Source organism: Crocodylus siamensis, chromosome 10 (genome assembly GCF_052110815.1).
Source record: "Crocodylus siamensis isolate JL-2025a chromosome 10, ASM5211081v1, whole genome shotgun sequence".
NCBI classification, from domain to species: Eukaryota; Metazoa; Chordata; order Crocodylia; family Crocodylidae; genus Crocodylus; species Crocodylus siamensis.
In genome coordinates, this window is record NC_143404.1 from 4,762,996 (window position 1) to 4,790,131 (window position 27,136).

Consider the following 27,136-nt stretch of genomic DNA (forward strand, 5'->3'; position numbering starts at 1 on the left):
GTCTCAAGGGAGCGGATGAAGCAGGGCCAGCCTTGCTGTAAAGCTCTGTGCCAGCCTATTTACAGCTGCAGTTTCATGGGTAGGAACATGGGCTGTAGCTCTGTGATGCTCTGGTGTTACAGACCCAGAGGTCTCCCAGGCCTTTCAGAAGCCCGACCCCCCTTCTCGCTGTGTGAGCATTAGTAGTCAGGGTCATAAATCATAGGCATGTCCTATAGTCCCTGATCAGATACACACAGCGCCACTGCAATGCAGTCACCTCTGGGGTAGAAGATGGTAGCTGGCCCGTGCAAAGCAGGAGGGTGCGGAAGAAACATAGCGTAGCTCAGGACACAGGGGCCAACCTGGGACACTTACAGAGTCATGGGAGTCCTAGCCCTGGAAAAAGCAGACAGAAGAGGTCTCCCTTCCACCCAGCTATCTGCGCTGCCCCCACATTGCATCCCCCCAAGGGAAGTGGGCCTGGGTCAGCCCAGCTGGGATTGAACCTGCGAGGAGAGGCCAGTGCCACATCCCCTATTTCATCTCTGGTCACGACTTGGGGGCTGGGTGGTCCGGTCCCAGTTGCTAGTAGACCATTAGCCTCAGAGCCAGGAAAGCAGACAAGGCCCAACCACATGCCAATGCACTGAACAGCATCTCACTGCCTTGCTTGGTTCCCAATCCCTGCAGCTCCAGGATCCATTTTGCTCCCACCCATCAAGCTGGGAAAGGGGGCTGCAAACATCTTTTAGAGCACTTCTTCCCTGCTGTGGGCAGGGCACCAGGGAGGACTTGCTGGTGTTTCCACTGACTCTGCCTGACACCTCTTCTGCAGTCAGCACCTCCCGTTGCACCCTCTGGCTCTCCTGGAGACCTCCCTGCAAACTCCTCAGCAGCTGCTTTCTCCATGGGGGCCACACCAAACCGAGCCAGCTTTCCAGCTACAGACACCCCAGAGATGGCTTGTTCAGGGAGGAGCGAGAGGGGGCTTTGCTATTGCTGCAGCTCAGCTCCCTTTCACGGGTGTCAGGGTTGCAAAGGCGTCTAAGCCATCTGGACCCTCAGGGCCTGAATGGGGTGCCCAGCTCCCCTAGGCTCTCCGTGTGGATGCTGTGTGCATCCTCATGTGTATCAGCCATACACGGGGAGATGCTGTGTGCTCCAGGCCGGGGGGTGCGCAGGGGTGTTTGCTTTCCTCCCTCCCTGGCGTGGCAGTGGCGTGCGGTGAACGGTTGTGCGAGCCCGGATCTCAGCAAATGTTTTATGGCCTTTTCCTCCTGCAGCAGCAATGTTTGCTCAAGCCGGGGCATCGCTGCCTCATTCCCATGGGAAACCAACCGTGCCGGCAGCAGGAAGTTGCCACACGACCAGCCCTTTGCCAGTGTGTGGGCGATTCACCCACACCAGCCCCAATCTAGAGCAGGTCCCCCCCGCTGGATGATCCTACAACGGGGGAGATTCAGCTTCACCTGAACCCCCTCCCTGAACCCCCTGAATCTTGAGGCAGGCTGGGGACAGACCCGGCGTTGAGGTGACCCGTCGGGGGCATGGCGGAAGGGTCTGGGGGAGAGGGGACAGGGCCATGGGGGCAGCCCATCTTCCCGACACGGTGCACCTCTCGGCCCAAGATTAGCGAGCCAGCAATTCAATTTGCCCTGCCCTAGCTGCCCTTGCTCGAGCCAATGAGCACCTTCCATTGCATAGCTCTCTCTTCTGAAGCCAATCCACTGGCAGCTCCCTTCTCCCTGAGCCAATCCGCTCCCGGGTTCCCCACGCCTCGCCCAATGGCTGGCCGCGGGCACCATAAAACTCGGTGCTGACGCCTCCTTGTGGGTAAACAGTGTCAAGGTTAGATCAAGTCGTTCCCCCCGGCCATAAATCTTTATTGCACCCTGCTCAGCCCCCACCCTCAACTGAACTTTCCACCAACGCCACCTTTATGACAGGCCTCTAATGATTAACCCCTGGGCCCTGGGCACAGCTTGTTCTGCCCCGCCACGGGGCAGGAGCGGGGCCAGAGGAGAGGGGTTTCTGGCAGGCCAAGCGTCCACATCCTTCCTCCGTTCCAGCCGAGCAATGGGCATCAAATAGTCGGGGGGATGATCCCCATGGCCGGGGCAGGAATATCCCCCGCTTAACTCCATGGCCTCGGGGACCCGCATCCCAGCAGCCAACCCAGGCTGGACTCGGAGAGGTGCGGAGTCAGCGGAAAGAAGAGGCATGGCTCTGCACCACTCCCCGCACCAATATGGGAGGCCGCGGAGGCCTAGATAGCTCCTGGAGTCCCTTCCTCCCAGCATTTCCAAGCCTGGCCCCACTAGCCACCCAGCAGGGCCGCCCAGCGCCTCCTGCACTGCTGCCTGTGTCACACCAGGCTACGGCACATCTTCCCATGCCAGGACAGACATGGGCCATTCAGCTGTTCCTCAAGGCTAAAGAGTTGTCTTCAGCAAGGGCTTGCCTGCAGCCCAGGCCTACAGAGCTTGTTTCAGGTCTGTTGGCCGCGATAGTGGGATTTCCCTTAGGAGCTGGGAGGGGAAGAGATGAGAGATAGAAATGCGCAGGTTGCGGGGAGAGATGTCACCCAAAGTGCTTTACCCTGGAGCACATCAAGTGCCGTGCCCGTCTCAGCCAGGGTCCTTGGCGCGAGGGGTCACCTGTTCCTTCACCTCCTATTGCCATCAGGGCGCATGGGGAGGCACGTCTCCCACGCATCCTCGGTTTGTCATCCCTTAAAGGTGGGATGGGGGGCCAGCGAGATACCAGGCAGGAGAGCGAGACCCACCCAGCCCTGAGCTCCGCGAGAGATGCCGTATTGAGGAGGGGAAATCATTAAATGTGCCATTTCCATTAGGGCAAAAAGTGATGGGAAATCACTATGTCTGTCCCCGGCCCCAGCCGCCAATGCAGCCACGCGCCCACCTGCTGGAGTCAGCACAGCTGGGCACCTATGGGACAACTGGCGCTCAGGTAGCCTGGATAACAGGATGCCCCGATGAGCAGACCTCGATTTTGCCCTCGGCATCTCTCCCTGCCCACCTGTGAGTGCACCAGGGGGTGTGAGCAGGCATCAGGGAAGGGGTTGGGCTGCTGGGATATGCAGAAGGGCATGGGTCCTGTTTTGCAGAGCCGGGGCTGGAAGTCGGTGCCCCCCATCCTCCAAGGCAGGGAGCTGCGGTGAGAGGAGTGCAAAGGTGGCGCTGGGCCAAGTCGGGAAGGGAGCCGTGTCCTTTGTGTCCCCGACCCACAGCCATTGCCCAGTCCCTCCCAGGGAAAGGCCTCTCTGGAGACCTGAATCGGTAGGGGTTGCCTGGTGTGCATTTAGCCTGCCCCAGACAAACATGCTCTGAACCACTGCCTGTCTGGGAGCAACAGAGGTTTCTGCTTCTGGGCCTCAAAACCTGGAGGAAAAGGCAGAGCAAATGATCACAGACCGGTGACCTCTCTGCCACGGCCCCTGGTTACCCAAGGAAGCCACCGGGCCCAGATGGCTTCCAGGACTACACAGATAGAGCCTGAACCTGCCAGGGGCTGGTGTTCGTGTTTGCTTGAGTCCAGCACAGGGGGACATGTCTGAGCTCTTAATGAAGGGATCTGAAAGGCGCGGCAGAGCCCCCCGAGGAAATAACAGTGCTTTCCCACGTGGTGGCAGCTAGACACGAATGCACTAGGTGCTTTAACAGTGCAAAGGACAAAGAGAGGAAGAGAGGGAGTGTGCTGAGAGCACAGCGGGCATGAACGGATGCATCATCACTGGTGTTTACTGCGGAGCCGAGGGGACACGCACACTGGCGAACACACGCGGGGACCACGGCCCTGCCGGATGCTGCGGGGCACGGTTGGAGCAGCGCCTTCAAAGAGGGCACCTGCCCCCCCAGACACAGGAGCTGGCAGGAGATGAGCGTCTGACACGGGCACCGCACACAAGAGATGCTGCCAGCCCCGGGGGGCTGAGGCATAGGGAAGCACCCGGTGCAGCCACCCACTCCTGGGAACACAGACAGCGGGCGGAGGGGGCATGTTGGGGCAGCGAGCGTCCAGGCCAGGGATGCACTGACTCCAGGCCAAGGCTGCGCCTCATTTGTGCCCATCTTCCTAAGGGGCCATTCAGATGCAAATCCCCCCTTTCACACCGCATCCTTTCCTCATTCATCATGGGCAGGACAGCCCCTTCCTCCTCCCCCCGAACCTGACCCGCACCCCAAGGGCTGCAGGACCATGATGACCCAGCATGCATCAGCCAACAAACGGAGACCACTGGCACCTGGACAGGGGCTAATGGGCCCCCACCTGCCAGGACTCTGCTCTTAGCGTGTGTGAAAAGGGTGGGCATGCAGAGACCCCTCTTCATGGCCTGTCCTGCAGGGGGAGAGAGCCAAAAGCCAGAGGCTGTGCCCCATCTCCAGCCGTGGTCAGTACGGAGGGCTCCTAAACCCCCTTCCCCTGAGGTTCTGGATTCACCTCAAAGTGGGGCTCGAGCTGCCAGGAGAGAGGGCACAAGTGGCAGCTTTTGAAAGCAAGGGTTTCTTGCTGGGCCTCAACGAAGAAGGCCTTTCTGCAGACTGTTTGTTGGGCATCAGAGTTAGATGAGGGGCAGCAAAAAGGGGAAACCTCCCGAGGGGCCTTGTTCGCCACTCCCTCGCACCCGGCGCTGTCTGTGCAAAGGGAAGGGAGGGGTGGGGACCGGGCACTGGCACACGAACACACGGAGTCATGACACAGCTCGCCACACTGAACGAGAACCTCGACGACACTGGGAGTCTCCGCAGACGGCTCTGGAGAGGCCGGGGTGTCCCAGGGGCTGCTCCCGACCGCGCCGGGACAGGCCCGCAAGCCCAAGTGCAACTGTGCAAGTTCATGGGGAGAGGACCCCCGTGCCCCGTTCTCCTTTCCCCGCAGGGCTCGCGACCTCCTCACATCATGGACTCCTCCTCCTCTATCTCCTTGTCCACCTCGATGGCCGTGTTCTCGTAGCTGGTGATGCCCCCGTACTTCCTCATGTGCACCATCAAGGGCTTGGGGGACTGGCTGCCCGCCAAGGTGGCCACGTACATCCCGGTCCTGTCCTCCTCCAGGGACGGGCCCCAGTCCATGGCCGGCCGGCTGGCCTGCTGGACTCTCTGCGGGTGCAACCAGGAGATGAAGGGCAGGGTGGCAGGAGAGGGCATCCTGATGGTAGGGGTGGTGGGTTTATCTGTGCCCTGGGTGGGGCAGCAGGAGATTCCCCAACAAAAGCAATGCATCAGGGCCCCTGGGGGGGTTCCCTCAGGCCAGGCTGGTACCAGGGAGGGGAATGTCCCTGTTCCCAGCCATGCCCCAGGCACAGCCTCAGGTCCCCCTAAGGGCCTGATGCCCACTGACCCAGTGAGATCCTTGGAGGATCGGGGCCCTGAGGACAGGAGAGGAGCTGGGGGAAGGCCTTCCCCCAGCGCCGCAGCTTTCCAACCTTACGTTTGCATCTGTGCGATGAGCACAGCGGGTCTCCAGGCAAGGCACCCGGGGGAGGCAAACCACCTGTCAGGTCCAGGGGCTTATGGTGCCAGGTCTGGAAAAGCAGGATGGGGAGGAAGGAGAGCTGGATCCCAGCCCCAGCCTGGAGCGGGGTCCTTCCCTGCAGGGGTTCCTCGCGGGCTAACAGCCCCAGGCACGCTGTTCTGCCCCTTCGCGGGGTAAGCTCTTCTATGCATAATAGACATGTGCCCTCCCTTCACTTCCTCACCCCCCACCCCCGCAGCAAGAGCCCCGCAGCCAGGCAAACTGCTCCAGTAGCTAATGAGAAGCCCCCCCCCAGCAGAAACAGCTGCTTGCAGAAAGGGGGAGGAGCCTGCTCTGGCACGGAGGGCAGGGATTGGCTAAGCCACCCTTCCATCAAGAGTGAAGGGGCAGGGAGAAAGCCCTGTCTCAGTATAAAAGCCCTGCAGCTGCAGGAGGTGTTTTGGCTGCTCTGGGTTGGCGAGGGGTGGGGGGCTCTGCGCTCAGGCAGGATTCGTGCGGCGCGCTGCTGTGCTGTGCAATGCGTTCGGGCTGAGCTGGCGGTTCCTTAACTTAACCTAGTGCAGGGCGCAAGACTCACTGCCCCCCTCTGCCGAAGCAGGGGAGACATTTAGATCCAGAGGGCACCTGAGGCCTCTCTGCTGCATGTGTTCGCCCTGCCAGGGGACAAGGACCCTTGCTGAGGGGACCAGGGCACCCCCATAACCCTTCCTCTAGCCATCTCTGTGGCTTGGCAGCAGGGCTCTGCCAGCAAAGCCTTGGTGCCTGCCTGGGGCTAAGGGCTGACAAGGGGTCACAAGCAAATGCAAATTTGGGGATCTAGGGGCAGACATGACACACAAACTGGTTTAAGTGATCAGAAACTGGTCTAACCCTGTAACAGAACAGAAGGTCAGCGCATGTAAACCAGTTTCAAAATGGCTGCAACTGGTTTTAAGATAAACCTGGTATCAGACTTAACTGATCTGGGTCAAACTGTTTTCTGCAATGTCTGTCCCAGCCCTAGGGGTTGTGTGTGCAGCCAGCCGGGGGGGGACCATCTGGGGCATTTAAACAGATCCATTACTTCCAGCGCTCCCCTTTTGTTGTTCGCTGCCCTATGGCTCAGGGTGGGAACGGGGGCTCAGGACACGCTCTGCGAGGCTGGCTCTGGCACGTGCCAGCCAGATTTTGCCCAGCACCGATTCCCCGTGGGTGGGTTGCACCCAGACCTGCTGACTGTCCCAAGCACCACCAGGCACTTCCTTACAGCAGTGCAAACACACCTGTGCCACACACGCTAGGAGCCCCCGTGCAGCAGCGTGTCACCGCAGGGCAAGGCAGAGCCCCCAGGCAGAGGCTGCTTGCTCTGGATTATTATTAACCTGGTTCCACGTCTCAAATGAGGATGACAACCGCCCCCGGTCTGTGCAACCGGATCCCACTAGAGGGTGCCACACGCCCACGGGAGTCTGCTGTGCGGCATGACCTCACCGCTCCCTGTTTCAGTCAGTCTGCAAGGTGCCCCTCTGCCATGCCAAGGAAAGACCATGGGGGTGGAAGACCTCCCCTAGGAGACAGGCCACAGCGCAAAGCCAGAGCAAGGGCAGGCCGGAGTGATTCACAGAGAATTTGGGCTGGAGGGGATATCTGGTGCAACCCCTGCCCGAGGCAGGATCAGGCCTGTGCAAACCATCCCAGACAAATCCTTTGTCTAACCTCTCGGCTATTAGCAATGCCCTGTTCTTGGTCACTGGGAGAGCCTAGAGGGTCCCGCCAGCAAAACCCCACTGAGATATGGCTGAAAAGGCCCTAAATGACTGGGAAGGGCTTGTCTTGTATGCAGGAGTGGGACTTTCTGCAAAACAAGCCGTGGCATGGAACAGGTTGGGGGAGACGGGGGGAGCCCTGGGGTGAGAAGTGACCCCCACCCCCACCCCGGGGCACACACAGGTGCTGGCCCCTGCCTGTCACTCACCTCCCACAGCGTCCCCTCTTCTCGGAGCACCGCCAGCACCATCCCCGCGGGGATCATCAGGCAGGAGAAGAGCCCCATGAGGATGCCCAGGACCTCGGCCCAGAAGGGGAAGCGGTAACTCCCATACTCCGAGGGCTGGTACTTGATGATGTTGTAGACTAGCAGGGCCTGCAGCACAGGGCAGGGGGGAGTCCAACAGATGAGTCCGTGCAAACCCTGCCGAGGGCTTCAGGCTCCCACCCAGACCCTGCTGGGACCCCCCACCCCAGGGCTTCCTCGGCTGGGATTGCCAGGGGTGACGTGGACCTGGTCAGACAGTGCTGAGTGGAGGTCCACAGCCAGGACACCGATACCAAGGTGCAGAGTAAAAGAGAGGAGGGCCTTGGAAAGGGATCTAGCCCAAAAGGCATTGACCCTTATCCCATGGAGCAGCTTGAACAACACCCACGGGGCCACCCCGGTTACCATCATGGTCACTGGGGACAGGAACATCCAGCAGGCTTGGAAGTAGCGCCCGGGTTTGAACCCCAGCATCATGTGGATATCCCGGCAGAACCGCTTCATTCCTGGAGAGGCAGAGGGGGGAAGCGTCAGAGATGAGCCCGCACGGCTGCTGCCAATAGCCTCCCTGGGCACGGGCCTCACCGCTCAGCCACGCTACGGCCCTTGCGCTAAGGGGCTGATCACCCCACCCTGGAGCCCCCTTGTTCCTCCACCCTGCTCCCGCAGCCCCATCTCTGCTGCCCCTCAGCTTTGTCCTCCGCCCCGGCAATGCCCGTCTCCTCACCGTAGATGCGGGTCACCACCAGGCAGGTCGTGATCACCACCACCATGAGTCCAAACCCGGCACTGTAGTCATCCAGCAGCACCAGCCAGTACATCCCACCCTGGAGGAGAAGGACAAGGCACCAGCCTTCCTGGAGGGGTGCTATGTCCCCAAAGCCAAGCCCCCTGCTTCACACACCCTCACTTTCCACCCCAAAGCCTCTCGTGCCCCTTCTCAGAGATGCAAAGAGTGCTAATGTCCAGGTCTCCATCCGGTTGTGCTGGTCTGCTGGCCAAACCCAGCTCAGAACTCAACCATATGCAATTTCTACAATGGTATTTAATAAAAGAAACTGGGGTTGAGGCCTGGATAAATCCTCCACTGGGAATGACCCAGCTCTGTCCAAGCCAGGCTTCTCCCAGCCTGCTGCCAGCTCTCATGGGGAGCTCTGCTCATCTTTCCCAGTACCCTCCCTTCTCTGGCTAGGGACAGATGTTCCACATCAGCTGGTATAAGTGATCAGAAACTGGTCCAGATCTGTCACACGACAACAGTTCAGTGCACATAAACCACTTGCAAAATGGCTGAAACCAGTTTAACCTGGATAGAAGTAGTATCAGACTTAACTGATTTAGGTTAAATCAGTTTATTGAACTTCTGTCCCAGATCTCTGTGACTCGGTCCCCGCCACAGGTGACTGCAGATCTGGCCAACTTCCTCCTTGCAGCTCCTCCATGATGGGAGCACCTGGAAACCCCAGGCACGGTGGGCTGTGCTTACCTCTGTTGTGAGAATGAGCCCCATCAAGAACAGGACGATGCAGATGATGGCTGAGAAGAAGGCCTTTTTGGGTCGCAGGTAATAAGGAAACTCATCTGTCACCGCAGTAACGATGGTTTCCATGAAGGCAAACTGCATACAAGGGAGGGGAGAGGGCTCTGAGTGACGTGAGCCACGTGCTGGGGCGCGGGTCACGTCTCTGCCCAGCAGCCTGAGTCCTTACCTGGCTGTCCAGGCCCAGGGTCAGCAGCATGAAGAAGAAAAGGAAAGACCAGAACGGAGAGAGAGGAAGCATGGTCATGGCCTGGGGGTACACCACGAATGCCAAGCCGGGACCTAGGGGACAGGTAGAGGATGGCACAGTGAATGGGGTCCCCCCTGCCAGGGGCACGGTTCTCTGCATTGATGCGGCTGGAAGGCAGGTCTGGGCAGCTGCCCTTTTCTCCCCCTGCCTTCAGCCACAACTGCAGAGCTGCCTGCTTCCACGCCTGGCCCCACACGTCTCCTCAGAGCACAGCGTCCAGGCCCTGAGCTGCCTCTGGCTGTTCTCACTTCCTAGCCCCCTTTTTGCCCCAGTCGTATGGAAAATAGACCCCCTTGCAGCATGATCTTTAGGATGAGATTACAAATGGGATTGCTGACAGGTATAGCACGACATTTCGATCAAGCCATGCATAACCAACACAGAGCTCATGTAGTGGCATCACTGCTGGCTACTAGCTCCTACATACCACCAAGCAGCTATACCGGGGGGTCCTAATTGAGCAGCTGCATTTTTAGTGGGGTCCTTCTCAGCTCTCTGCTTGCTAACAGTGGTCTCAGTAACTCAGGGGAACACGTTCATCCCTGCAAATGAAGTTTGCAGATGAGACACGGATTGGAGGAAGGGGAAATGATGACGGCTGACACAGAGCAGCCTGGATCGCTTTGCAACCAGGCTCAGGTAGGCATTATGGCCAGATGCAATACCCGATGTCCGGGAGTGAAGACTGAGGGCTGTGCAGAAAGGATGGGGCTCTCTCCTAGGTTTGAGGTTCATGGTAGATAATCTACTTAATGCAAGAACTCAGTGCAACGGGAATCTTGAATGGGATGGGGAAGTCCTATGACCTCTGTGTGTTTAGCCCTGAAGTAACACATCCACTTCTGGCATGCACAGTGCCAGGAGGATGCTTATACACTGGAGAGGATGATGTGAACGATGTCAAAGCCATGGGAGAGACCGGGAGCTCCATCCACATAGCGTATGGAAGAGAAAGTGAAGAGCTGGCTTGGTCACAGTTTGCCAGTACCTATGTGAGGAGCAAGGCTTTAATAAGGGGTCCATCAGAGAAAGATCCATCCAGATCTGCAATGGCCGGAGGCTGGAGCCAATCTCTTGAGACTAGGAAAAGGCAGCATATTTATAAACCAGAGGGTATTTAAGCATCACAACCACAGACCTAGGGTTGCAACGGGTTGTCCCTCACTGGCCCCCGTTAACGCAAGGTTGGCTTCTGCTCTAAAATAGGCACCTGCATTGCAACAGGACGGAGCCCGGAGTGGCCTGCGTCGTGCGGAGGAAGGGGGTCAGAGCACACGAGCACAGCAGTCCCTTCTGACCTTTCCTCTGAATCCATTAATCCGGACCCCGCAGGCTGGCATTTGGGCTGCTGCTAGGGCTCCCGGCAGGGATGCAGCGAAGCCGCCCCGCGGAGAAGAGCCAGAAGGCTGCAAGCAAAAGCGATGCCCCTGGGCAGGGGGCACAGACAGAGACGTGGCAGAGGAAGAGTCAGCCGGCAATGCTGAGCGAGGCCGCGGCTGGCGGTCCAGCGCCCCGTGTTCCCGGTGACTGCAACCGTGCCAGAGGCATGGAGACACCCTGTTACCTCCTTGCCCAGGCAAGTGCCTGCCTCTCCTAGCTGCTGAGGTGGCCACTTCAGATCCCTAAATCCTCAGCTGGGGATTGCGAGGTCAGAGGCCAGGATCCATCAGGAGCTGCAGTGTGACCTTGACACATCCCCCTATTCTGCTGTGCCTCCCCGGTCTCCATTTGACAGGAAGACTGTGGCCTCACCCTTCGTCCAATGCTCAGCAGTCCTCCAGGGAAGCCCTTTACAACGCCCAGGATCCTTGTTAACATGTTCCACCTGACTGTGCTCCCCAACACGCAAATGCACATATGTGCACCTGCACGCTCGTGTATACACCTGCGGCCCCCACCAAGAAGAGAAGAAAGGCAGGACTATGCTTCGGTCTGACCTGCTTTTGCTACTTGGTTCACGGGAACGCCGAGTTCCTGCGACATGTAGCCCAGAACGGAGAAGATGGCGAACCCCGCCAAGATGCTGGTGATGGCATTGCCCAGGGTGACGATGAACGTGTCCCTGCAGGAGGGGAAAGCAGCCAAAGTGAGCATGTCCCCATCACACTGAGACCGCGCCGGTCCCAGCGACACGAGAGAAAGACTGCAGCTCATGGGGCCTGGGACCGAGGACAGGCTGCTGGTGCTGATCCACCTTGCGCAGGGGTCTTCTCCTTGGATGACTGGTGGACCTGGGAGAACACCCAGCTTGGGCCATCGGCCCGGTGCGGCTGTGAAACAACCTGTGCACTGGCCAAGCAGGCTTCCTGCTCCTCCGCGCGCTGCGGAAGGAGACTGGAGGGGTGGAAGAGGCACTCAATGGGTGGGCTGTGCAAGGGGAAGGACCCTCTTGCACGTCAGAGGACACAGGTCTCTCTCTTCCCAGTGATCCGTGGGTCTCGGGCACTGCTGCCCTCCAGCTTGACTCGAACTCCCATCCTCCCTCTATCTCCCTGACTCAGGCCCACCCAGGAGGCCCCATCCCTGTCACTTGATGCTCCATCCTATGTGGCTTCCCTTCTGGATAGGGCTTCCCCATGCTGGGTTTCCGCCCCCACCCTGGCCTGGAAACCCACCTGTAAATATTCTGGTGGAAGGTGTTGTAGGAGGCGAAGGTAAGCAGCCCCCCAAAGCCCACCCCGAGGGAGTAGAAGATCTGCAGAGCAGCTTCTATCCACACCTGCAGGGGGGAAACCAGAGAGAAGCAGAGCGCCTCAAGGCCGTTATGAGGCCAGGACAGGACTCCTCTGTCACACGCACCTCTCCGCTCGTCACCTCTGCCCCCAAAAGACCAACTCACACGGCTGTGCTCTCCCGGGGACACCCCGCTCCCAGCCGCCCGCAACGTGTGGCCTTGGTCTCCAGCCCTGCTTGGGTGGGGGACCGTCCCCACTCGGAGCAAGGTGTTTGGGCTTCAGCTCTTTGCAACGAAAGCACCTCTTGGACCTGGGAGCTCCCCAAAAGAGGAGACAATTCAACCTCACGGCAGCTGATTAGTGATTGCCTCCCTCGGGCTGCTTTGCCAACAGGCCATCACCATAAAGGCAGGGCCTGTTTGACTTCGGTCCAGGAGCTCTTCCTCTGGAGCAGCTGGTGATGGGAAGGACCTGAATTTAGCCCCTTTTATTCATTCAGGCTTCAGCATCTGGCAAAGTGCAGGCCTGCCTGGCCCGCCCAAAAGCCACCGTCCCTTTGCGGCAGCACTGAGATCCTGACAGGCTAGAAATTATTTGCAGTTTGGGGGTTTTTGAGGGGTTTTTTTTCCCTCTATGTGTGTGCGTGGGTTGGGTTTTTTTTCCTTCTTTCAAAAGGAAATGATTTTACACCTCCTTCTGACAAGCAGGCAGCTGACAGGAGTGTTAATTGGAGCCAGCTATAACCAGCTTGACCTGCTGCGGCATCCAAGGTTTTTCTCCGTGCATTTTCAGTACCCTGCTGCCCAGACCTGCTTGGAGATGCAGCAGATAAAGCAAATCCCACCCTGGCCCTTGTCACTAAAACCCATTCCCTCCTATCATGATGCCGGTGACCCCCGTCCTTCATTTAAGGGAGTTGTCAGGGGCAGATAAGCATGTGTCTCCTCCCAACCCGAAAGTCAGTGAAAAGCTGCTCGGGAATTCAAATGTCTGGGGTGAGGAGGGGCTTTGGCTGAGCCCTGTGCACACGTGTGAGCGAGGAAGAGGACGAGAGGCAGAGAGAGGGCAAGGGAAGTTTCCGCGTGGCTTGAAGAGCACATGCTCATGGCCGTGGGAAAAGCCCAGGGATGGAGGGCGTTGAGGTCAGGGAAGAGGCTTGGAGCTGTTGCAAGCTGTTTTGCGTCACACCATACTCGGTAAAATAGGGCTCATCGCTTTTATAAAGCCCATCACCGAGCCCTCCCTCCACCCAGCAAAAGCCTGAATTTCGGGCACCCCTTGGGGTGAGACAAGCACGCGGGAAAGGCCTCCTCACCTTGGAAGACAGCAGGTGGTCGAACTGGGGCGTGAGATAAAACCTGATCCCTTTCCAGGCCCCTTCCAGGGTCACGCCGCGGACGAGCAGCATGAGCAGGATGAGGTAAGGAAATGTGGCGGTGAAGTACACGACCTGCAAGAAGAGCACGCACGCCTCCGGGTGAGCTCGCGGCGGGAGCAGCTCGCCCCGAACAGGCGCTCGAACAGCACAGTCGTAGGCGGGCGAGACGTCTGTGTTGCCGTGCATCTCTGCTACGTGGTCCTGCGAGCTAGGCACGGTTGTGTTGCCTGGGTCATCGTGACAGATCTAGAGAGCAGCTAACGCCACGCGAAGAGCAGTGCCATGCAATCCAAGCGGGGGAAGCAGCGCCCCTGCGTTCTGGGAGGGGGATGCTAGCTCGGCAAACTACCCCTTCTCCAAACCGTGCCCACTTGTAGCCACTGGATCGAGCAGGTGAGCTAGTTAATTGACTGCTTCCAGCCTATCCACAGGCTCGCCCGTGGGTGGATCACAGAAATAGATGCCTTTACTTCCCCAAGTCCGGGCCTGCAAAGCCAGAGACGGGGGGGCTGAGAAAGAGGACTGCTGCTGCTCCGCTTACCTTGCCGGAGGACTTGACTCCCTTGAGGATACAGAGGTATACGATGACCCAAGACAGGAGGAGGCACAGGCACAGATTCCAGCGGATTCTCCCAGGATCCCCGATCCCAGAGCTCCCTTGGATATGAAGAACATAGCGGCTAGGGCAAAAGGAGAGCCGTCAATAAACAGGCCGTGCCCCCCCTCCAGCAGCATAGCAGAGACGAGCTCTCCTTTCCGAGGTCTCATCCTGAATTCAGCACCTAAATCTACCCTTGACCCTGACCAGGTGAAGGATACAGACAAACCTCTTGGCAAGGGCTGTCCTGTGTGGGACAAGGGTCTAAGCAAAGCCCGATGTTCGGGAGGCCTCCGGGGAATGCTCTGCTCCTACAGCAGTTAATGCGAACAATATAAAGGAGCTATTTTGGAGAAGCTGTAGGTCCCGCTCCATCTAATCCATGTGAAATCAGCCCAAAACAAATCCATACCCAAGGGACTCGAACAGGCCCAGAGACCCCCGAACATCTCGATCTCTAGACGGAGCCTCACTCCAGGGCTACCCCTGCTAGACCAGGCATGTATCACGGCATGAAAGCAATCTTCAAGGACCTGAAGGGTGGCTACAGAGGGGCTGGAGATGGGCTTTCCTCCATGACCATAGGGGACAGGACTAGGAGCAACCGTCTTAAGCTTCATTTAGATTGGAGACGAGGAGGGACTTTCTGCCTGGGCGTGAAGCAGGCTGCCTAGAGATACTATGAAATCTCAGTCTCTGGAAGTTTTCAAGAGCAGGTTGGACAGACGCTTGGCTGGGATGGTTGAGGTCAGGAACGGTCCTACCTTAAGCAAGGGCCTGGACTAGATGGCCTCATGAGGTCCCCTACTTTCCTATCGTCCTATGCATTTCTTCGAACGTGGCCACCCATGTGAATGGACCTGCCAGCTCGTCGGTACCTGGCAGCGCTGGGCGGGCACCCTGCTCGAATTCCCGACTTAGCCTCAAACACAGGAAGAGTGAGAAAATGATTGCCTCCGATATACACCGTGGGACGGCTGTTGATGACAACCCACAAACCACCGCCACCTGGTTTATGTAACTGGCAGCGAAACCTTACTCCGCACAAGAGTTCCCCTTGCAAGGCAGCCACCTGCTAAAACAGCCTGGCCTTCAGTGCGCTATTGCTGACTGTGATTCAGAGGCAAGTAGCCCACGTGCAGCAACCCAGAGCTACATCCATGCAGATGCTGAGCTACAGCCCCTGGGCACCTCCGCTGCATGAGCGACAGGGCAGAGCACGCCCGCGTCCGTGACTGCCACGCTCGTACTGAACGCGGAGAGCGAGACAGGGTGCGAAGCTGGGGTTTTGCACATGCAACCGCTCCATCAGTGCAGACACGCAGCCCGCAGCGGTGTGCCCTCCCCGGGCAGTCGGTGAGCGTGGGTGCCCACCGGACCCGTCTCCAGGACTCTCCTGCCAGCGTCTTTGCGGGCTGTCAGCTCTGCTACCGTCCTTACCTCCAGTACTCCTCGCTAGGGCTGACCGTGTTAGTGATGTTGAGGGGGAGAGCCGCGTTCCCCGCCTTGATGACATGGTGGTCCAGGCAGAGGTCGGTGTTCCACCAGTTGCCGCAGTGCTGCCAGGGCAGGTTGTTCGTCAGGGACGCGAAGAGGTAGAAGAGAACATAAGCAATGATCATGTTATAGTAAATGGCCACCAGAGAGACAATCAGGATCGTGCCCATCCCGACACCTAAGGGAGGCGAGATGCAAATACAGCTCAGTGCAACCGCAGAGACACGACGTCCTGGTATCTCTCTGATCTACTGCAGCGCCTCCCGAGCCTAGCCAGCGCCGGGGAGCGAGTCTGAAATCAGCCCTAGCCCCCTGCCATGCCCAGGGCGTCGTGAGACGCTACGCAAGCTGAGACACTGAATAAAGCAGACTGGATAAAGGAGATCCAACATCATGGAGGGGGGGTGTTGCCTAAGCACGTGCAAGGCCGAAGTCTTCTAAGAGACTTTCGTTAGACCAACTAGATGTTTGCAACAAAGCTGTCTTTAATTGCAAGCATGCGGGCACAAACACCCTGTGAAATATGAGCTTGCATTTCTACCCAGGAGAACTTCGACAAGCTTTTCTCCTATGCCCAAAGAAGGGTGTTTGTGCCCAAAAGTTCGCAATTAAAGAATTTTTTTAAAAAAATGTAGGTGGTCTAATAAAAGATATCATCTGTACCATGAGTTCTGACTTCTTTTTGCCTCTAGACCATTCTGGCTACAACCTGGATGTCTAGTAGGCTTTGTGCTTTGTTGGCTTTTCCTGGTTCGTGTGTACACCTACGGGCACTGCTCCAGAGACACCCCAGCCTGGTCTTTTAGGGACGGTTTTGGATGTCACGTACACAGCAGTGGCCAGTGACTCATCTCACATGTTTTAGATTCTTTTAATTGGGGTGAAACTCTTGAGCTGGGCCCAAAGCCAACTCCTTGGAAGCCTTATTAGAATTGGTAATCGTTATATATTTGTTGGCTGATCCTCCTAATTTGCTGCTTTAGTTCCAGTCTGATATGGAGACCAGCTTGTCAGTCTGATTTGCATTTGATAATTGCGTTGCTTTTTAATTCTTAGTTGTGATTTTTCTTAATGGTTTGAACACGGCTTCGGGAAGATGGTACGGATTCTCGCTGCTTCAAGAGAGAGTCCAGGCCTTGTGGCTGGATCCCGGCGGGTCAGCTTAAACCCTCCGATCATCTCCCGCTATTTCGACTGCTGATCCCAATACGTGCCTGAAGGAGGGCAGGATGGAGATGCTATTGAATCTCACTGTCCAAGAGGGTCACGCACCTTTAAAGAGCGGGCTTATCTTCCAGACAGCAAGGGGCCCCAGGCTGGAGAACTGGCCGAGGGAGAGCTCCATAAAGAAGATGGGGATCCCACATATTGCCAACATGATGAAGTAGGGAACCAGGAAAGCCCCTGCAGGAGACAAGGAAGGGCGGGGAGGGTGGGAATGGGCAGGGAACAGAAGGGCACGTCGCATCCAGGGACCTCCACGTGCCCTTAGCCAAAGCCTGGGAGGGTGCAACCCAAATATCTTCCCTTGGAAGGGGTAGGTATGGTCTTGGGGCTGTAGATGTGGGAAGCACGCCCCTACCGCTGCAGCCCAGCCCCCTCTGCGATGAACTGCAGGTCCATCAAATCTACACGTCTGTTCCTAGGTCAAGGACTTTGCATCCGGCTCAGGCTGGGGAGATCTCTGGAGGATGTCGCTGACCTCCTGCTACAATGTGCTCAGGACCCCAGAGCTAGTATCCCTACACTGAAAATCCCACGAGCTTTATAGTGAACATCCAGAACTGCATTTCACCTTTCTTCTGAAAAGAGGCCACCTCCCACAACCCTTCAGTCCTTTATCAAGCCAGGAAGCATCAAAATCGCTCCCCGAGCTTGGTGGGAGTATCCGGGCCCAGCTCGGACCCTCCTCAGCCTGTGAGATCCTGATGGGCAACTAATGCTGCCAGGATGGTTTATTATTTACATATTTCCATGCAGGTTCCCCCCACCCCAACCTTGACTTCTCCGCAGACAGACTGTGAAATTTTCCCGTTGATTTACGGTCCCAAACCATCAGCAAATGACTGGAAAGCGTCCTCGGTCTGCCCGCCTGCAGGCTGTTTGCAAATAGCCCATCTTGAAGAAAGAGGAGGTTGCGCGGTGCCCTCACGTGGCAGCGTCCCTGTTTCAAAGGCGGATGACTTATGCGACCAGCCGAAAGCATGACTTTCTGGCTGCATATTCAAGAGCTGCATTGGCAACCGGCGTTCTGCACCGGTGCCAGTTCATTACTCAGTTGTGAAGCCTGTGTAATGCTTAACGCCTCCCTGGCACGCATGTCGGTGAAGCCTGCTCATCAGGGACTGCCTGGGGACTATTAGATGTCCTCAGGTCGCGGTAGAGTCCGCTGTTACGGGACTGCCTGGGGATGGACTGTATCAATGGCACAACCACTGTACAAATGAGTGTCTTTATAAGTGGCCTGAATGCCCGTGGGAAATGGATTGCCAGTGCCCGCAATACGGGGGAGATGAGCTCCCAGGTGGGGTATGATTGGGGGCTGCAAAAGTCCACTAGAGCCCGGCTCGTGTTCCCTTTTCAATCCCTGGAATAGCCTCAGGGTGACACAGTCCAGCACAGAGCTGGGATCCCCAAACATGCACTGTCCATCCTTCCAGGACTTCACCAGAGGAGCCTGGACCTTCACGCAACGGGCACCAACCCTCCCCTGAACCATCCTGAGACAAACCCCCAGCGCTTCCCAGTGCCCTGCCTGCATCACGGTCCTTCCATCACGAACATCACTGGAAAACCAGAGTTTCCCCACAGACTTCCTGAGCCTACCTCCATACTAGGCTGAATGTCAGGGGGCAGGAAGCATGGGTTTGGGGGCGCTACTTCCCAGCTCCCAACCATCCTTGTCTCTTAAGCCCCCACATTTTCTCTTCCCAGCCAGTCTGAGCAGGACTAGACAGACGAGGCGACTTCCTCCCACAGAGGCATCTGCGCCCGCCAGCATTATTATTCTATAATGTCCTTAATAAAAGATTTGGCCGCAGTGGCTGGTTGGAGACGCAATGGCAGGGAGGAGAGAAAGGGGCTTTATTCCCACACGCAGCCCACGGGGCCAGCTCATCAGAGGATGGGAGCGCCGGTGCAGACCCTAACCCTGTACCTCCGCCGTTGGTGTACGCCCTGTACGGGAACCTCCAGACGTTGCCCAAGCCCACGCAGTATCCGATGCAGGAGAGCAGGAAATCCAGCTTCCCGGTCCAGTTCCCTCGGTCTGCGGGGTACTCGGAGTCCAGGTCGCCATCGCCTTGCTCGCTGGGGCTTAGCAACAGGTCTGGCGTTACGGGCTGAGATGAGCAGAGAGAGAAAAAGGACCAAAGGGAGACAAGGGAGGAAGGAGAGGGAGAAGGTGCATGCAGGAGCGAGGGGGTGGGAGGAGGATGGGGACAGGGAAGAATGGCAACAGGTTCAGTGTGGAGGTGGGGAAGAGAAGGAGGTAGGAAAAGTGGGTGGGAATCCAGGCTGTCCAGGCAGAGATGCTGGCAGCTGCCAGGAACAGTCCAGCCTTGGTGACCCGTTGCCTCTACAGGGCGGCGTCACGGGGCCACCAAGCCGTGCGGCCCCGATCCTCTCTAGAAGCCCAGACCCCCCCCAGCATGAGCACTCCCCAGCCTGCTTTCCCCACCAGAAAGTTCACAGGCTCAGCTATGAAGGCCAGCAGGGACTAGCATGGAAGGACCTTGCATAAAGAAAGCCGGAGAAGCTGGGAGGAGAGAATATAGAGCCACGTCTGGCGGCTCATCGAGCGCGACATCCCCACTGAGCCAGAGGGAAGGGCTCCAGGTTACTGCCCCTTGGCCACACTGGGGGTTGAAATGATTTCCCCAGATGCCCCAACCATGCAAGGTCCCTGCAAAGCTCTGGGCTTCTGTCCCGTCATGCAGCTGCAGACTGGCAGGGGATTAACCCGTCTCTCCCCCGGCAAGCCTTGAGCACAGGATGATCTGGACAAGCCCCCCCACGGCACAGCCCCTGACCTGTGGAAACGTGCCGGGACACATGCCCCCCCTCCCTGCAGCCCAGATCTCCTTCGCCCGACTCAGCTGGAGCCATCAGGGGGACGGTTGCAGCTGGCCACGGGAGTCGCGGGAGCTCGCCCATTTGCCCGCGAGGCCACCCCTATGACAGCGTGCCCCAGCAAGGCGTCTCCACTCCTGGGGGTCTTCACATACAAGCTGCCCCCCCGTGAATGCTGGAGCAAAGAGGCATGCCCCTGGGAAATGCTCAGGGTGCACAGGGTCTCTGGGTGGGGCCAGAGGATTCCCGTTTGGCCCTCAAGCTGGCTGCAAAGATCAGCCCTGCCTGTGCCCCTGGCCTGGATCTCAATACCAGCTCGCCCCACAGGCCACGGCATCGTGCTGTCCCCGCACCCTCCGCCCCCACCGCTCGCCCTGGCTCCGCGGCTGCCGTCCTGCCCTTTCCTCCAGCGCAGCAGGCCGCGTTGCAGCGGTGAAGTTCCTGCTGCTTTGTTGCCATGGAGACAAGGAGTTATTCAGATGGCGAAAGTATGTGCGAGGTAGCCAAGCCGATTGTGAAATGCACGGCTGCTTGTGATGTGCGAATCCTAGAACCAGCGCGTCATGGAAAATGAGGGTGGGAAGGGGTCCGGCGGCCACATCTGCTCCAAGCCGGACCAGCCCCAGTTAGATCATCCTAGCTAAGACTTAAAAACCTCCAAGGATGGAGAGTTCACCACCTCTCTGGCCACACACCTGCATTTCTGCATGGTCATCCATGGGTGCATGCACAGGTGTGTTCAACACGCCCTGCACACATATATGCACATACACATGTGGCATGGATATGTTTACAAACACACGCACAGCAGGCAATGGCACATGTAAGTATACAGTGCCTGTAGGTCCATGCACTTAACAAACCCATAGGCACAAAGTTCCTCCTAGAAAGCCTAGACAGAATATAAGCCGAATAAAAAAGAAGCGGTGCGCGGCCGTATAGATAGGATGCCTCAAAGAGCCGCACAGTGGGCTCCAACTTGAAAATGCTAGACAGAATAAAAGCCAAGCGTTCACTTTTGAAGTCGACATTAAAAATCCTGCCCCCCCCCCGGATGCCTCTGAGAATACGAGGGCTGCATGAAAAATGCTAGAAATTCAGGCCGAGGAAATCATGAGTTCAGATAATACACCAGGGAGTGACTGAAACATTGCACCGGTGAAAACCCATCTGAAGCTGTTTAATTTAGCCTTCCAATCTGGGCACTTCCCTGAGACACTGCCACGCAGACTGATACCCAGCAACCTAGAGAAGTGCTTGTGTTTCCAGTTGCACCAACAAATTATTCCTTAACGTCCTTCAAAGCAGATCCGATCGCTAAACAACCTTTGTCCGCGAGGGGCAAGCTGGAACGGCCAATGGCAAGCAAACCACTGGCCACATCTTTGCTGTCCAGAGGACACGTTCAGCAGTGTAAAGACAACCACCGAGGCAAGGGATCAGTCTGCTGGGCTGATTTTGAAGCAGTTTGGGACAACGACCTCATTACTTCCACGTTTCCAACCACCAACCGCACATTAATAATAAGCGCTTGAGCACCACGAGCGGAGGAAAGGGCATGAGACAAGAGCTAAGCTCAGCCCAGCCTCTTCCAACACGACCAATTTTGCAACAGCACTTCTCAGGCTCAAGTCTCCCACTAAAAACTCAGCAGCACGTGTGTGATGTGCCTCCCATTCGGCCAGCGTGGCGAGGACTGCTCCGAGGACCTCCAGATTTAACAGCTGGAGCTGTGCTGTTAATTGAAATAGCCAAACCTGAAGAGGTAAAACCTGTAACAGAGTCCTCCTCTCTGGGCTGGGCTCAGAGAGAGACACGCGTTCACAGAGGGCGGCGGTGGTCCATGGTGGGTCTTGAAGGGCAATGTTGGCCTGAGCCTTTGTGTTGCCCATCGAGAATCCGAGCGTGTCCCCTCTGGTATCACCCTTGGGGCACTGAATGAAATCCCGGGGGATTTACAGGTGAATCGGTTCATTGTTTTGAGTTAAAATTTAATTTTAACATTTAGTTGCTCAAGAAGCTGGGCGCCCGGGGTCAGACGTGGTATTAACAACAGAACAATGCAGGCTCTTTAGCTGACTACGTTTGGGCTACGTTTGGGTTTTTTCCTTGACTTCCTAACTGGATGTTTCTTCGGCGACAGCTGAAAAATACTGTTTCTTTAGACTCTCCAGAGAGAGCTGTGTGAAGACCTGGTGTCTCGCAGAAAAGCTGTCAGCTCCTGCTGCGAGCACTGGGGACGAGGATGAAAGCACCCTTCACGAAGATGACCTCTCCAAAACAGCCCTCACTTTCCCTTTCTCCCAGGAGAAGAGAAGGCAAGAGGTCCTCCAGGGAACGGTGGATCCTGACATCTAAGCAGGGAGGTTGCCTCAGGTTAGCAATCACTTGCTCCAACAAGTGATTTAAGTTTTAAACCAGTGCAGTGACTTTTCCCTTACAGACCGGTTGCATGCAGAGATGACTGTACCCCGTTGCAATGTGCTCGGCCCTGGCAGACTCTCCCTAAATCCACAAACCAAATGTGAAAACCAAGTGTCGCTGGAAACCAAAGAGCAGCTACAGACCCCGAGTGAGGGAAGGGAGACCGAAACAAAGATGAATGGACTGTTGCAGGGTCCAAGACACCAGGGAGTGGGAGAGTAGATAACCCCTCAAGTAAGTGCACACGATAAAAGACTTCAGCAGAAAGCAGTAAGAAACAACTATGACTAAGCCAAGGACAGAGATAGCAGAGCCAGCACCGGTGTATAACCTGCCTTTGGGTCAGGGCTGGCAAATGGACCTAAGGATGCCCCCATAACACTGTGAAACTGCATCCCAGGTGCAACAGAAGTTGATGGTTGTCCGGCCAACCTTGTGTTGGGACCCTTTCTTGAAGCTTGGCCAAAGTCAACTAAATGGCCAGTGGGGCTAGTTTCTGTGACCAACAGCACACTGGGGAATGATGGGGCTAGGTCAGGGCCAGCCCGAATGAGCAGGTGCCCACTGAAAGCTGGGACCTATCGTCAGGCGCAAGGACCTGTAGACTTCACACTCACTTTTGCTTTGTGTGGAGGGCTGTGCAGAGAGCCCCTCTCCTCGAGCCTCGTGCCATCTACACTCAGACTCGCACGGAAGTGAGAACATAGTACGCAGCATTTGGGTTTGCACGGACAAGGATTTAGTGAAGTACAAGCCACATGGCTTTGATAACTTGGGCCAGTCTCTAGCTAAAAACCACTATGCACTTTTCTGGAAACGCATGGAGGGAAAAGTAGGAGTAAAATCCGTCTTGCACGAGGCACATCTTGTTGTCGGTTGAAATCAGACTTTCCACCTCCCCAAAACACGTCTGGGGAACAGATCTGAACTTCCCAACTCGCAGCTGGAAACTGGAGCAAAATCAGAAGAAAGAGGTGGCGAGCTTTGAGAGACACGAAGGCAGGGAAGGCAACGCCAAACAAAATCTTCCATCAGTTGTACCGGGCTTCTTGGAGGAAAGTTGATGTCAGACACTAAAGATACCAACTCAACAGCTCTAGATGATCTGAACACACGGGGCCGCGGAAAATTATAGGGGCCCAGTCCTGAGCTTCTGCTACAATGAGCCCAGGGAGAGTTTTGCCAGGGAGAGGAAGGCAGGCAATGCTTAAAACATTTTGGAGCAACATGGCATCAACAGTTGGAGGAAATAACTTTGGAGATTTCTGCTTGTGTTTGCATTTGGCATTTCAGGAGCTAAGCAAGTCCCAGAGTCAATGCCAGGAGGGATCTCGAACAGCCGTTGAGGATCTTTGGAAGGCTGTGGAAGAGCAAAGGACAGCTTTGCGTGGATCCTGCAGCCGCAAAATCATCTGAAGAAGTCCTTGGTAGGAAGGAGGGTGAGATGAAGGAGAGCGGAGTGAGAGGAAGCACGGGAAAGCCTCACGCTGAGCAGCGCTATGAGAGGGGTGCATTGGGTGGGGACCTTCGCACTGGGCTCAGACACCAGGCAGGGGCCGTTCTGTTTGGCTCTGCGCACAGATGTGAGCAGCTGGAAGCTGGCTCAGCTACAGCCTGCAGCAGCAGCAGCTGAAAACCAGGACTAGGACCCTGTAGTGAGCGACCAGGACCGAGCACGCTACAGCTCAGAGCGCCCCCAAAGCCACATAGGGCTGTCTAAGGCAGCTGGGGGGTGACACCAGGAAGCTCCATATACTTAGGGAACTTTGCAACAGCTCCCAGCCCACAATGCGCTCCATGGCTGCAAGCACCGGCCCTGAACACAGTGCACTTAACATAAAGATCCAAGCTGTTGCGGTCCAAATGATTACTGCACAGAGGATGGGGGGAGGGGATTTGGAAACCAAAGGTGGTAGTGTGTGTCTTTCATTGTGGGATGGGAGAGGAGGGCTGTCATCTTCAGCTGACCCAGGTGTCATTTTTGATGGGAGCAAATCAGTGACGTTTTAACCTCATCAGCGAGCAGCCTACAAGCCTTCTAGGTGAGCCAGGAAGCGATGCTCTGGGGAAGGAGACAGCATCTGCTCCAAGGGCTCATGCAAAGGCTTTGGAAGAAGAGGGAGGACTTGTTGATGGCAGGCTTTTAATAAGTCCCCAAATCGCTTGCAAAATAAAATAGGTGGTGGGAGGAGGGGAAGAGGGGAGAGCTGTGTGCAGAGGGAAACCAGAGCTGGGCATGGAAGACAGCCGCCCACCTGGGTCCTGCCAACCAGTCCTGTTGTTCCACGCCGTGTCCCGCACGTTTCTCACGACAGCTGAAACACCTCCGTGCTTCATCTCATCCCTCCAAATGCTCAGTTAAAACCAGAGATGTGTTAGAGACTGCTCCGGATTTACCTGCCTGGCAGAAGGAGCATCCAAAGCACTGAGCTGGGTGTGTAGCAGACAGCAGCCCAGGGTAGAGAGAGCCTGGGAAATAAAAGCCTGGAAGCAGAAGCTTAAAATCACGTTCCCAGGCTAGCGGTGGGGGGGCTCCGAAAAGGCCTGTCTGCCCTCAGGACACATTGCCCACTGGCTGGCAGCCTCCATGGGGCCCCTCTGATGATCCCAGAGGAAAGGGAGGATAGCTGGAGGCCTGGAAGTCTCTAATGCAAGGGACGGTAGGATGGTCCAGAAAGGCTGCAAAATTAGCAGAGATGTGATGGGGTGAGGTCCACCTTGCTGCTTGTAAACTGACTCGTTCAAGGGACGAGCGGTGTGCTCCGTGTGCGCCACAAGTCCGAGCTGTACAAAGAGCCCAGCCGGCAGCCAAAACCTCCCCGCGTAACCCACGGGCCTTGCCCAAAGCCCCCCACTCTCCGGAAACCAAGCAACTTGCCCTGAAACATAGTGGGGACTTGAGGGACAGAGAGAGGGGGCTGTCACCCGGGAACGGTGAGGTCTCAGGGGGGACCCCCGTTCCCGAGAGCCTGCCCCGAGGATGGCGAGGGAAGGCTCAGCGGGGCTAGGGCTGGGGAGGGGAGGCAGGAGGGGGAAGGGTGGAAACGGGAGGGGAGGCAAGGCAGAGGGCCTAGCTTCCTGCCCACCGCAAGGTCTGCAGCTCCCTCGGCCTCGGCCGCCCCCCCAGCGCGCCGGGGCACCCACGCCCCCGAGCCCCCCAGCACGAGTCGGACCGCTGCCCCTCGGGGAAGCGCCGGGCGGCACAGCCGGCGGGCGAGGGCGAGGGCGAGCACGGGCCCGGCCGATTAGCCGTGCGGGGTGTTTACCCAACTCGCTAATTAAAGCAAGCGAGAAGGGCTCGTTATGAAATGACACCCCCCCCCCACCCGCCCTCTTCATCGACTGCTGATCCAGCCTCTCCGCCCGCTCAGCGCTTCGCCCGGCCACGAGCGCCCGGGGTGACCCCTGCCCCCGGGGGGCGCGGGCAGGGCCCCTCCGCCTGCGGGAAGGCATCGGCGGGCCGGGCGGCCCCTCGCGGCCCCTCCGCGCGCGCCAGCCACACGCTGCAGCCCCTCACCTTGCGGAGACGATGCTCCTGGCCCGGCTTCATCCCGAAATCCTGTTGCTATGAGCTCCCGGCGCCGTCTCTGGGGCGATGGGGAGGGAGGAAGGGAGCAGAGGAGGAAGGGTGTGCCCCTCCGCCCCGCTCGCGTGGCTCGCTCCTCGCCCGGGTGCCCCGGCGGGCAGCGGCGACGCTGAGCCTGTGCCGAGCGAGGCCGGAGGAGAGGAGGCGCTGGGGGGGGCCGTGGCAGCCGGCAGCAGGGCTGGCTCCGGGCTGGGAGCTGCCGCGGCTTGAGCAGGCAGCGGGCGGGCGGCGGCAGCCCGAAGAGCTGCTGCTAAGCGGGGTCGGTGCCCGCGCCCTGCTGCGGGGCAGCCACGGGCTCCGGCGGGGCGCAGCGGGGAAGCGGGGAGGAGACCGGCTGCACCCCGAGCGCCACGAGCTCGCCGCAGCCGGAGCGAGACTGGCACGGACCGCGCGAGCCGGGCGTCCTCGGGCTCGCCGCCACGCGGGAGGGCTCGGGCTGGGGGCAGCGGGTGCGGCGCGGGGAGCGTGAGCCTGGGCTCCGGCGTGGCGGGGGGGGGGGCCGGGGCCTGAATAACAGCTGCAGCTCGGGGTGACATGGGTGAGCAGAGCCAGGCAGGACGCTTGCAGGTCTTGTCTGGGCGGGTGGCGAGGGCCTGGGTCATTCCCCAGCCTCTCCTGCCAGTAGGGTCACCCGGGACCTGCTTGCTCTTTCGGCCGGCCTGCACCCAGCCCTGGAGAAGACCCCCGCACCTCTCCACGCGCCCCGCAAGGAGCAGGGTCCGAGCGGGGGGAAGCCCAGCTCTGCAGAGGAGACACGTGAGCGCCCAACACGCAGGAGAGCCTTGGCCGCCCAGGGAAGGACTGGGACAAAGCCAGCCCACACTGCCCAGCAGACCCCTTGCACGGACCCTGCCGGGCTTCTCCGTGCCCAGGGACAATGCTGCTGGGTGCGTCGCGGGCTCCAGAGACGGGGAGCAGCAAGCCACACAGGCTCTCAGGTGGCCCTCCCCTTCCTGGAGTCCCAGCAATGCCTCCTGGCACCAGCACAGCCCTTGGCCCGTGCCTGGCATCCCTGCTTCCCCTGCTGATGGATCCCATGCGGAGATCTTGTGGGATCCCGGAGAGCGGGAGGCACGGCTGGGGAGGAGGGGAGGATCCGCCAGGCCCCTGTTGCAGGGGAGGAGGGCCCTTCCTCTCCTCCCTGTCCCTGAGCGTGCCGCCAGCTCCTTGTGGGGCACAACCCAGGCAGGATGGGCTGGCGAGGAGATCCCTGCAACCAAACGGTTGGATCGAGGGACACTGCAAACAGCCAGGACCCCCGAGCTCCCATTCACAGTCTGATAAGGAGCCTGGTGGCAGGGCTGAGCCCCTGGGACCGTGCCAAGGCAGGGCTGAGTCTGCCACCCATCAGTGCGCAGCAGCCTTGTCTGCAGCCCGCAGCATCTGTTTTGGGGCAACGCTCCCGGCATGCACCGAGGCTCGGGGTGGGAAGCACCCGCGAGGGTGAGACGGTCCCTGGTGAAGAAGTCCCCGGAGCAAGGAAGTGTGTTTGGAGGGGCTGGCCCAGGGGATGCCCATCGCTCTGGCCTCGCTGGCACGGTGCTCGGAGGCCAGGCTCTGCATGCAGCTGCAAGGGCAGGACCGCGCACCAGGCCCGGTGAGCCTGCAAGACCCCAGGGCAGTCT

General features: G+C 58.1%; 1 protein-coding gene across 3 annotated transcripts; it reads right to left on the reverse strand.

Moving 5' to 3' along the window:
* Positions 1 to 4,746: 4,746 nt before the first annotated feature.
* On the reverse strand, positions 4,747 to 25,851 carry SLC6A7 (solute carrier family 6 member 7). 3 transcript variants are annotated; one of them, XM_090064657.1, is made up of 14 exons: positions 25,443 to 25,851; positions 18,588 to 18,745; positions 16,703 to 16,834; positions 15,374 to 15,608; positions 13,877 to 14,015; positions 13,273 to 13,407; positions 11,898 to 12,001; positions 11,220 to 11,344; positions 9,202 to 9,314; positions 8,979 to 9,110; positions 8,220 to 8,319; positions 7,898 to 7,998; positions 7,433 to 7,600; positions 4,747 to 5,102 (listed from the first exon to the last, which is right to left on the reverse strand). In XM_090064657.1, the coding sequence occupies exons 3-14, from the start codon at positions 16,806 to 16,808 to the stop codon at positions 4,896 to 4,898; spliced, it is 1,665 nt and encodes a 554-aa protein (XP_089920783.1). In that variant the 5' UTR covers positions 16,809 to 16,834; positions 18,588 to 18,745; positions 25,443 to 25,851; the 3' UTR covers positions 4,747 to 4,895. The 3 variants fall into 3 exon arrangements, with proteins under 3 accessions (XP_089920783.1, XP_089920782.1, XP_089920784.1); XM_090064656.1 differs by having other exon boundaries at positions 18,588 to 18,771; XM_090064658.1 differs by lacking the exon at positions 18,588 to 18,745.
* Between the last annotated feature and the right edge of the window lie 1,285 nt (positions 25,852 to 27,136).